We start from the raw sequence: 11,617 nt of genomic DNA, 5'->3' as shown, positions 1-11,617 counted from the left end.
GCTGAGCGCCAAAGAATTGATGCCTTTGAACTGTGGTGTTGGAGAAGACTCTTGAGAGTCCCTTGGACCAACCAGTCCATCCTAAAGGAGATCAGTCCTGGGTGTTCTTTGAAAGGACTGATGCTAAAGCTGAAACTCCAATACTTTGGCCACCTGATGCAAAGAGTTGGCTCATTGGAAAAGACTCTGATGCTGGGAGGGATTAGGGGCAGCAGGAGAAGGGGATGACAGAGGATGAGATGGCTGGATGGCATCACTGACTCAATGGACGTGAGTTTGAGTGAACTCCGGGAATTGGTGATGGACAGGGAGGCCTGGCGTGCTGTGATTCATGGGGTCACAAAGAGTCGACACGACTGAGCGACTGAACTGAACTTAGCGTTAAATGATGTTTCAGTAGCTGTCCTAGTGTTTTATTTTATATTATCTCATTTAATCCTCACAATAACTCTGTAGGAGGCACTATTTTTATTTCACTTTATAGCTGATGAACTTGAAACCCAGGAATATTAGGTAATTTCTCCAGGAACACATACATGGTGAATGTGTAGGTGGAGGAGCCAGTATACATATCTAAGCCTAAAGGCCCTTAGAGTCTATACTCAGAAGGCAGTGAAAATAAGGTACCAAAGAGAACATTATTCATTCAAATTTGGGTGGAGCAGATGTTACAGTGCCTCAGCTTGGCCTGGAAGTATAAGTGTGAACAGAGATGGAGAAAAGCATTGCTTCCAGGACTGAGGCAGGAGGAAGGAAGCTAAAGGAAGCCGCAGGAAATAAGGAAGAGCCAAGCGTTTTCATGCGTGTAGTTGGCAGCATGAGCGGAACAGGGCTGGTGAAACTGAGAAGCGTGGTTGGAACCAGATATTGTCGGCCTTAAGTGTTACTCCAAAGATGTAGAGTTTTCTCATTAGACAGAGAACGGTTGTCTAGTAGTTGTGAATTAGCTGCGAGCAGTGTTTTAATACTGATTTGACAGCTACATGTAAAGGGAATTGGTGTCAGAAGTGGGAAGAAGAGTAGGACAGTCGGGAAACCAAAAAACCCAGGAAGTGAATGGTGCTGAGAGTTGGGATTTGGGTGCAATGATGTGAGTGGAGGAGAAGAAATATGGAAATAGGACAGGATTTGGCACTGGCTGGATATGAGGAACGTATAAGGAGAGGAGATGAAAACATATAACAGTTCAGAAAAACATATAAGCCATTCAGCAGGCAGAGGAAGCATACGTCTGGGTCCTGTCAAAGGGACTTACTGTAGAAGGTGAGATGAGAGGGGTTAAGTAGGAATGGAGCAGCAGTAGGTAGGGATACTTGAAAGTACATGGTTAAAGGCGTGGGTTTCCACGTGTTGCAAACAAGCACGTTTCCTGGTGCAGGGCAAGGGTTGGATGGTGTGTCAGCCTACAATAAAATGGTGATGCCTGCATTTCTTAGGTATTTCAGGTAAGCTTACACACCTTTAATAAATGCAGAAAATATGACATTTAAAATCTGTGATTTTTATTTTTTTTATGAATTGAAGTGAGCAAAGTGACCATATATAACTTTTATAAGTGAAACATTATTGCATATATATTTTGTTATAAAATATGTAATAATTTTTTAAAGGAAATATAAACCCTAGCTATTAAATTGTGCTCTAAAGTATATACTTTATTCCTAATTAAGCATGATAATATAAGTCAATGGAAAGTCATGATTTAATACTCTTTTCTACTAAATGTTTTCTTTAGCTCGATTTTTTTGTTAGTCAAATTAGCGAATAGTGGTATTTCTAGCTTTCATATGAGTTTTTCTTTTTCTTATTTTTTAATAGATGATGATAATGAAGAAGAAGATGTTGACATGAAAGAAGATTCAGGTATTAATGTTTTTATTCTTAGGGGATAGACAAGGATCATTTGTTGTTGATGTACACCTTATATCTTCCAAAGAAAGACAAAATAAGGCTAAAATAATAGAAATGTACACTCAAGGTTACAAAATAAGAAAGTGGTCATTCTAACTCATAGCTAATATGTGTATGTGTGGGTGGGTGTGTGGGTGTGTGTTAGTCGCTCAGTTATGTCCAACTATTTGCGACCCCATGGACTATAGCCCACTGGGCTCCTCTGTCCATGGGATTCTTCAGGCAAGAATACAGGAATGGGTTGCCATTTCCTTCTCCAGGGAATCTTCCTGACCCAGGGATCGAACCTGGGTCTACTGCTTTGCAGGTGGATTCTTTACCATCTGAGCCACCATGGAAGCCCCACTCATAACTAACAAAGTTACTGTATTTAAACATTAAACTTGACTTCGAGCTGAGAGCTAAGGTAAAATTGGACCATGATGTCGTTACTGGAAGTGTATAACAAGTCACCCCCAAAACTTAGTGGCTAAAGCACCCACATATATGCTGAAATATTCTGTGGGTCGGAAATTCACAGCAGGACTGATTTGATAATGCTCCTTCACAGAATCTGAGGCCTTAACAGGAAGACTCACCAGCTGGGGGTTAGAATCACCAGAAGATTTGTTCACTCATATATGTCTGGCTGGTGGGGTTTCATAGGTAGCTCAGTGGTAAAGAATCTGCTTGCCAAGCAGGAGACCTGGGTTCGATCCCTGGGTTGGGAAGATACCTTGGAGGAGAAAATGGCAACCCAGTCCAGTATTCTTGTTTGGGAAATCCCGTGGACAGAGGAGTTTGACGGGCTACAGTCCATGGGGTCACAATGAGTCGGATGTGACTTAGGGACTAAACAGCAGCAGCAATATGTCTGGCTGGTGATTGACAGGCCTGGCACCTGAGACCTTGGCTGGGGCAGTTTTCTGAAACACGTGTGCATGGCCTCCTTCTGTGTTCTGGGCTCCTTCCAGTGGCCAGTTTCCTTTCGGTTTCTCTAGAGAGTGAGCGAGCCAAACACATTTCTATCTTAAGACTCATCCTCAAGAATCCCATAGAATTATTTCCACCATGCTCTTTTCTTTGGAATGGTTCTTCTCAAGCCCACCCAGCCTCAGAGAAGCAGAGAATAGATTCAGTTTCCTGATGGGAATCAGTGACGGTCTTATAGCAGGTAGGACCTGAAAAATGGCTGAGGGATTCTTTGGGAAATGCATTTTGTACATGTGATATATTGTTCTCATTATCAGAAAGTGAGATACATGCCTGCCCCTCAAATAAAAGACCAGTGTTTGATGAGAGAAATCTAGTGGTTAAAAACACTGGTTCTGACCTAAGGTCAAGATGAGCTTGATAATGAATACATCAATCATTTGGCCTGGATTCAATCCTAGCTCCTCCACTTAAAGACTTTGGATTAGAGTTTTCTCTGTTAGCCTCAGTTTACACTTCTGATGGCAATAACTCTTACCATACAGTCTTGTTCGGGGGACTGAATGAGATATCATACCTGAAATGTTCCTTGAACACTTGGTGATCACTTTGTTTACTCAACGTATCTGACAGATATTAGAAAGTACAGGGCTCAGTTCTATGGGAGGAGAGCCCTGTGTTTCTCACTATGGCGTCACGCTGCTCTAGACGCAAGATGGGGCCTGTTTTCAGAACTGAAATACATATCTTAGAGACCTTCATTTTGTGTGACCTCCTATTGCTGCCGGGACTCCCTACAAATCACTGGCAACTTGGTTCCGAGCAGCTCCACAAACAGGGAGCTCTTTAAACTGTGCAGCAGACAGTCTCGTTGGGCAGGGTTTAGTTAAGACCATCCTTCTTGTGAAGTTCAATCTCTGTCGCTCACCTGACCTCCCACTTTCCCGTGGAGGAATAATATCAGTTCTTTTCGGTAGTAACAGTTCCCTGGAACATTGACCTGACGTTCTATCCACTCTTGTACCTCTGGTCTCCCCAGGGCCATGGATTCAGGGGGCATGGTACGCAGAGGGAGGGTCTCAAAGTCAGGAGCGGAATGGAGGAGGGGGAGGAGGGACAAGACAGTGGCTCTGGGCTCCCTACCTGGGGCCCCCTTGACAGTCCGGTTGTTGTATAACACGGGAAGCTTTCTAAGGAAAGTTCTTGTCTCTGTTTGTGAAAGAAAACTCAAAGCATCAGGGAGTTAACTTCTCTGGAGTACCTCTCAGCCAAGGTTGGGCAGGAGATGGTTGATCAATACCATTGTGGGATGCATCTGAGGCATGTCCTAGGCCAGCACTGCCCAGTAGAAATCTAACAGGAGCCTCAAATGGAAGCCTGATAATTCAGATAATTGCAGATTTTCTTTTAGTCACCTTGAAAAAGGTAAAAATAAACAAGTGAAATTAACATTGTATGTAACGTATCAAAAATATTATCATTTCCACATAAGTAATATAAAAATTGGTCAGATATTTTGCATTCTTTATTTTTCCATACTAAGATTTTAAAATTTGTGTGTATGTCAATGTGTGGCAAAACCAATACAATATTGCAAAGTAAAAAAAAAAAAAAATAAAATTTGTGTGTATTTCACACGCACATTTTAAATCAGACTATTCACATTTCCAGTATCATTGGCAATATGTAATATTAGACAGAGGGATTCAATACTATCACCCAGAGGCTCCTGATAGAAATGAATTGTCCACAGCTGAACTTTCTCATTAATACACTTATTGGTTGCCCTCCCTTTCTGGTCTTACTTCCTTGCTCCCCTCTGCTGCTTCCTGGGACAATCTCAAATTAATACTTGCACTCAAACGTTTGTCTCTTTGTTTTCTGAGAAAATTCAACTTAAGACAAGGACTCTGCTTCCCTTTTGTAAAACATAAATCCCAAGGCAAAATTTCAATTAAAATATCAATTACTATTCCTTGGAAGGAAAGTTATGACCAACCTAGATAGCATATTAAAAAGCAGAGACATTACTTTGCCAACAAAGGTTCGTCTAATCAAGGCTATGGTTTTCCTGTGGTCATGTGTGGATGTGAGAGTTGGACTGTGAAGAAGGCTGAGCGCCGAAGAATTGATGCTTTTGAACTGTGGTGTTGGAGAAGACTCTTGAGAGTCCCTTGGACTGCGAGGAGATCCAACCAGTCCATTCTGAAAGAGATCAGCCCTGGGATTTGGAGGGAATGATGCTGAAGCAGAAACTCCAGTACTTTGGCCACCTCATGCGAAGAGCTGACTCATTGGAAAAGACCCGGATGCTGGGAGGGATTGGGGGCAGGAGGAGAAGGGGACGACAGAGGATGAGATGGCTGGATGGCATCACTGACTCGATAGACATGAGTCTGAGTGAACTCCGGGAGTTTGTGATAGACAGGGAGGCCTGGCGTGCTGCGATTCATGGGGTCTCAAAGAGTCGGACGTGACTGAGCGACTGAACTGAACTGACTGATACCCAGGATAGCTTATTATTTAAAGAACCATAGATTGAAAAAACTGGTCAGTTCACTTCAGTTGCTCAGTCATGGATGACTCTTTGTGACCCCATGGACTACAGCATGCCAGGCCTCCCTGTCCATCAACTCCCATAGTTTACTCAAACTCATGTCCATTGAGTTGGTGATGCCATCCAACCAACTCATCCTCTGTCGTCCCCTTCTCCTCCCACCTTCAATCCCTCCCAGCATCAGGGTCTTTTCCAATGAGTCAACTCTTTGCATGAGGTGGCCAAAGTACTGGAGTTTCAGCTTTAGCATCATTCCTTCCAAAGAACTCCCAGGGCTGATCTCCTTCAGAATGGACTGGTTGGATCTCCTTGCAGTCCAAGGGACTCTCAAGAGTCTTCTCCAACACCACAGTTCAAAAGCATCAATTCTTCAGTGCTCAGCTTTCTTTATAGTCCAACTCTGCCATCCCTACATGACTACTGGAAAAACCATAGCCTTGACTAGATGGACCTTTGTCAGCCAAGTAATGTCTCTGCTTTTTAATATGCTGTCTAGGTTGGCCATAACTTTTCTTCCAAGAAGAAAGTGTCTTTTAATGTCATGGCTGCAGTCACCATCTGCAGTGGTTTTGGAGCCCAAAAAATAGTCTGTCACTGTTTCCACTGTTTCCCCGTCTATTTGCCATGAAGTAATGGGACCAGATGCCATGATCTTAGTTTTATGAATGTTGAGTTTTAAGCCAGCTTTTTTACTGTCCTCTTTCACTTTCATCAAGAGGCTCTTTAGTTCTTCCTCACTTTCTGCCATAAGGGTGGTGTCATCTGTATATCTGAGGTTATTGATATTTCTCCTGGCAATCTTGATTCCAGCTTGTGATTGATCCAGCCTGGCGTTTCTCATGATGTACTCTGCATATAAGTTAAATAAGCAGGGTGACAATATACAGCCTTGACGTACTCCTTTTCCTATTTGGAACCAGTCTGTTGTTCCATGTCCAGTTCTAACTGTTGCTTCCTGACCTGCATATAGGTTTCTCAAGAGGCAGGTCAGATGGTGTGGTATGCCCACCTCTTTCAGAACTTTCCACAGTTTGTGGTGATCCACACAGTCAAAGGCTTTGGCATAGTCAGTAAAGTAGAAGTAGAAGTGTTTTTCTGGAACTCTTGCTTTTTTTATAACCCAATGGTTTTTGGTAATTTGATCTCTGGTTTCTCTGTCTTTTCTAAAACCTGCTTGAACACCTGGAAGTTCACGGATCACGTACTGTTAAAGTCTGGCTTGGAGAATTTTGAGCATTACTTTGCTAGCGTGTGAGATGAGTGCAATTTTACAGTAGTTTGAGCATTCTTTAGCATTGCCTTTCATTGGGATTAGAATGAAAGCTGACCTTTTCCAGTTCTGTGGCCACTGCTGAGTTTTCCAAATTGCTGGCATATTGAGTGCGGCACCTTCACCACATCATCTTTTAGGATTTGAAATAGCTCAACTGGAATTCCATCATCTCCACCAGCTTTCTTTGTAGTGATGCTTCCTAAAGACCACTTGACTTCACTTTCCAGGATATCTGGCTCTAGGTGAGTGATCAATCACCACCTGATTATCTGGGTCATGAAGTTCTTTTCTGTATAGTTCTTCTTGCCACCTCTTCTTAATATCTTCCGCTTCTGTTAGGTCCATACCATTTCTGTCCTTTATCAAGCCCATCTTTGCATGAAATGTTCCCTTGGTATCTCTAATTTTCCTGAAGAGATCTCTAGTCTTTCCCATTCTATTCTTTTCCTCTATTCTTTGCACTGATCCCTGAGGAAGGCTTTCTTATCTCTCCTTGCTATTATTTGGAACTCTGCATTCAAGTGGATGTATCTTTCCTTTTCTCCTTTGCTTTTCACTTTTCTTCTTTTCACAGCTATTTGTAAGGGCTCCTCAGAGAGTCATTTTGCCTTTTTGCATTTCTTTTTCTTGGGGATTGTCTTGATCCCTGTCTCCTGTACAATGTCATGAACCTCAGTCCATAGTTCATCAGGCAGTCTGTATATCAGATCTAGTCCCTTAAATCTATTTCTCACTTCCACTGTATAATCATAAGGGATTTGATTTAGGTCATACCTGAATGGTCTAGTGGTTTTCCCTACTTCTTTCAATTTAAGTCTGAATTTGGCAATAAGGAGTTCATGATCTGAGCCACAGTCAGCTCCCGGTCTTGTTTTGGCTGACTGTATAGAGTTTCTCCATCTTTGGCTGCAAAGAATATAATCAATCTGATATTGGTGTTGACCATCTGGTGATATCCCTGTGTAGAGTCTTTTCTTCTGTTTTTGGAAGAGGGTGTTTGCTATGACCAGTGTGTTCTCTTGGCAAAACTCTGTTAGCCTTTGCCTGCTTCATTCTGTACTCCAAGGTCAAATTTGCCTGTTATTCCAGGTGTTACTTGACTTCCTACTTTTGCATTCCAGTCCCCTATAATGAAAAGGACATCTTTTGGGGATGTTAGTTCTAGAAGGTCTTATAGGTCTTCATAGAACCATTCAACTTCAGCTTCTTCAGCGTTACTGGTCAGGACTTGGATAACCATGATATTGAGTGGTTTGCCTTGGAAATGAACAGAGATCATTCTGTCGTTTTTGAGATTGCATCCAAGTACTGCACTTCGGACTCTTTTGTTGACCATGATGGCTACTCCATTCCTTCTAAGGGGTTCTTGCCCACAGTAGTCAATATAATGGTCATCTGAGTTAAATTCACCCATTCCAGTCCATTTTAGTTCACTGATTCCTAAAATGTCAATGTTCACTCTTGCCATCTTCTGTTTGACCACTTCCAATTTGCCTTGATTCATGGACCTAACATTCCAGGTTCCTATGCAATATTGCTCTTTACAGCATCGGACTTTGCTTCTATCACCAGTCACATCTACACCTGGGTGTTATTTTTGCTTTGGCAGTGTCTCTTCATTCTTTCTAGAGTTATTTCCCCACTGATCTCCAGTAGCATATTGGGCACCTACTGACCTGGGGAGTTCATCTTTCAGTGTCCTATCTTTTTGCCTTTTCATACTGTTCACCCTGTCTTAAATTCCATGAATTTAGCGTTAATGCTTGCACTTCACATGGAATATCCTTGGATGTCCTTGGACTATCCTTCATCCATAGGGAGCACTGCCCTTTCAGCCAGATAGTTTAAGGCCCTTATCTTGCTAAGGATCACTTGCCCAAAATGATGTAAGTACACATTTCTAGGCAAAGGGGGCTGGCTTCTTAATAAGGTGCTACTTGCTATCTGAACCACAGAGTGAGTTCAAGGAAATCATTAACACTAACACAGAACCCATAAGGTTGGAGTTAGCATTTGGGGTTTAGGGGCCTTAAGTGAATCATCATTTCTGATATTAGTCCTGCCAAGTTTTCTGGGATTTATCTCTAGCAGTTGGATGCAGCCATTGATGTCACACTCAGTGGTCCAAGGACACTTAGTCACTCAGGCAGAATGGGCTTGGGAAGCTGCTCTCTGTTCCTAATATCTGAGTGCTGAAATCCTGCGGGATTTTGTGCAAGATGGGTTCATGAAGGGCCAGCTGGCCTTGCCAAGTATTTGTGAGCAGGCTTACTTCTGTTCAGTCTCATGCTCCAGTGTGCTGGTGTCTGAGAAGAGTCTGATCGAGCCTCCTAAGACCATTAACAGCTAGCCTTCCCTGAGCCCTGCGTCGCCTCTTCTTCTCATACAAGAAGTAGTGCTGGAAGGATTTTTAAGAATGCAGTTGACACTAGTGAAGGCCTGTTTGTGTGAACCAACCAGTCAACAAATGCTAGTAAATGCTAGTAAAAAATAATATGAATATCAAAAACCAGTGAGGTGCCAGGAAATGTACTCTCTGGTTGGGGGTGGGGGAGCCCCAATTTGGAGAGTTTGCAGATTTCTTTGGTATAAATAGTATTGTTCAAACTGCCAAACATTAGCCAATGAATGTAGGGGTGGAGGGGAGAGAGGTCCAACCAGCTAATGCAGGCTGGCTCAGCTCAGATCAGTCCCATCATCCCTTTGCTGAGCAGGATTTTAATTGAGCTGTTCCTTGTGCTTATTGCTTAATATACATGAACTCACTTAGGATATCCAACATCTCAAAGAGATGGGGAATGTTATTATCCAAAGCTTAGGGGGAACAATATCAGATGGTGTCAGATAGAGTCATCCTAAGAGAGGCTCTGCCCCTCTTCGAGGTGGTAGAAATAGACTGACTTAAATGCCTAGGATCCTGCTTAAGTCATTTAATCCTAGCATAGTAAATATTTCCCCCTGTCCTTCCACTTCCAAGACCATGCACTCTTGAAATGGACCCCAACCTGAGCCCAGGGACAGAAAATCAGCAGCCACCTCTGGCAGGTCCGCCACCCAAGAGCCAGAGCCCAGTTGAGTTCCTCGGGGACAAAGCCGTGCTTATGGCAACACCCCAGAGGTTCAGCCTCTGCTGCAAACAGAGGCAACAGGGACAAGCTGACACAGTGTTAAGGAGAAGCGAGAGGTCTATTGGGGAAGGTCCTCTAGCTTTCCCAGGCTAAGAGGGAGAGGAAAACGTGAGCACAGAGGCCATATGTAGCAGTGACTTTCAGTCGAGTGTCTCCGTGGGTGTTGTGAAATACTGTGTCATAGACTAGAGGTCCCCAACCCCCGGGCCATGGACCAGTACCAGCCTGTGGCCTGTTAGGATCTGAGCCTCACGGCAGAAAGTAAGTAGCCGGGGAAGGAGACAAGCTTCCTCTACGCTCTCCATTGCACACATTACCCCTGACCATACACCTCTCAAGTCTGTGGAAAAACTGTCTTCCATGGAACCAGTTCCCGACTCCCAGAAGACTGGGGACCCCTGTCATAGATGGCTGCTCATAACTAACATGCATCTATGCCCACTGGTGACCCCAGGAGTGCCCTACAGCTTCTTCAAAAAGGAAGCACCAGTGCATTTACAGTTTATAAATAGCTCAAAATGTGGACACAGAGATGTCTTTTTAAATCTCACCCATTCCCCAAGAACTCCCATTTAGGTGGGTAATCATGAATTCACAATTCTCAACTCACTTTCTGGAAATGCTGGTTTGGAGCTGAACTCCCAGCACTGGAAACTCTCCTCTTGGTCCCAGTTGCACACAGTGCATTTCGGCACAAGGGAGGGTGAGAGGCTTCTCCCAGGGATATTGCAAGTGGTGCTCTGCTCATTTTATGAATCCTTTTGAACCCAGCATCTGTGCTCAGTGAGCTGTTTCAAGCATCTCATTTCTGTTTTTGCTGAACCCATTCTGAAAGGTCAATATCTACCCACACCTGGTGACAGAAATTTGGGGGAGTTGCTAATGTAGTCATTGGTGACATTTTTCACCCTGGTCGTGGTAATGACCTTGGATGTGACTGCCTTGCAACCACAGAAGGCCTAACCTAGTGCCCAAACCCCTTTATAGTCCATAATGCCAAAGTTTTTAATAGCACATCTATCAAATGCATTTTTCTGTTCTGTTCTTTTTATAATAAATGGGAAAAGAAAAATGAGTCACCATAACTCTATTGTATAGAGTCCTGGCATAGGTAATAGTTGCTAAGAGAGTGAGAATTAGGCACAAACCCCATTATGTCTTGGTCTCAAAGAAAGGCCTGGGTGATAAGGATATAAAAAAGAATTTGAAATGAAATTCTCCAGGCACTGCTGGACACCAATGACACAAGGGAGGATTACGAAAGACAAATGCCCTTTCTCATGGAACCTACCGTCTCAAGGTGGAGGATGGTATAGGAGGGAGACAAATAATAAATAAACAAGGGAGCAAGATAATTTCAGTTACACCAGGTGATGTGTCTGTGACAGATTTTCCTTGCGACCCTTCAGATTAAGTAGTCAGGAAAAGCCTTCCCTGGGAGTTGAATGTGACTCCATGTTAAAAGATGGGAATGGGGTAGGCATGTGAATGTGTGCGTCAGGAAAAAGGCAGAGCAGCAAGGGTAAAGGTCGTGAGGCAAGAACGAGCCTAGAAATGAAAGAAGGGAACTAATAGTCTGAAGCCAAAGACAAATGGGAGACGGGGCTCATGCGGTAGGTGGAACCCAAGTGACTTGTTCTCCTGGCCCATGAGACTGGATTTGGATCTTATTCTTAAGAGCTGCTGCTGCTAAGTCGCTTCAGTCATGTCCTACTCTGTGAGACCCCATAGATGGCAGCCCACCAGGCTCCCCCGTCCCTGGGATTCTCCAGGCAAGAACACTGGAGTGGGTTGCCATTTCCTTCTCCAATGCATGAAAGTGAAAAGTGAAAGTGA

The 11,617-nt window shown here is 43.5% G+C and overlaps 1 protein-coding gene across 1 annotated transcript in view; it reads left to right on the top strand.

The window, feature by feature from the left end:
• Positions 1-11,617, top strand: part of MACROD2 (MACRO domain containing 2) — a 2,254,506-nt gene that overhangs the window by 2,117,109 nt on the left and 125,780 nt on the right. The window contains exon 9 of the mRNA XM_010844154.1: positions 1,819-1,863. Within this exon, the coding sequence (XP_010842456.1) occupies positions 1,819-1,863 (45 nt within the window). The remainder of the gene's footprint in view (positions 1-1,818; positions 1,864-11,617) is intronic.

Source organism: Bison bison, unplaced genomic scaffold (genome assembly GCF_000754665.1).
Source record: "Bison bison bison isolate TAMUID 2011002044 unplaced genomic scaffold, Bison_UMD1.0 scf7180017864196, whole genome shotgun sequence".
In the NCBI taxonomy this organism is placed as follows: domain Eukaryota; kingdom Metazoa; phylum Chordata; class Mammalia; order Artiodactyla; family Bovidae; genus Bison; species Bison bison.
This window is presented reverse-complemented; position numbering and strand designations above follow the sequence as displayed.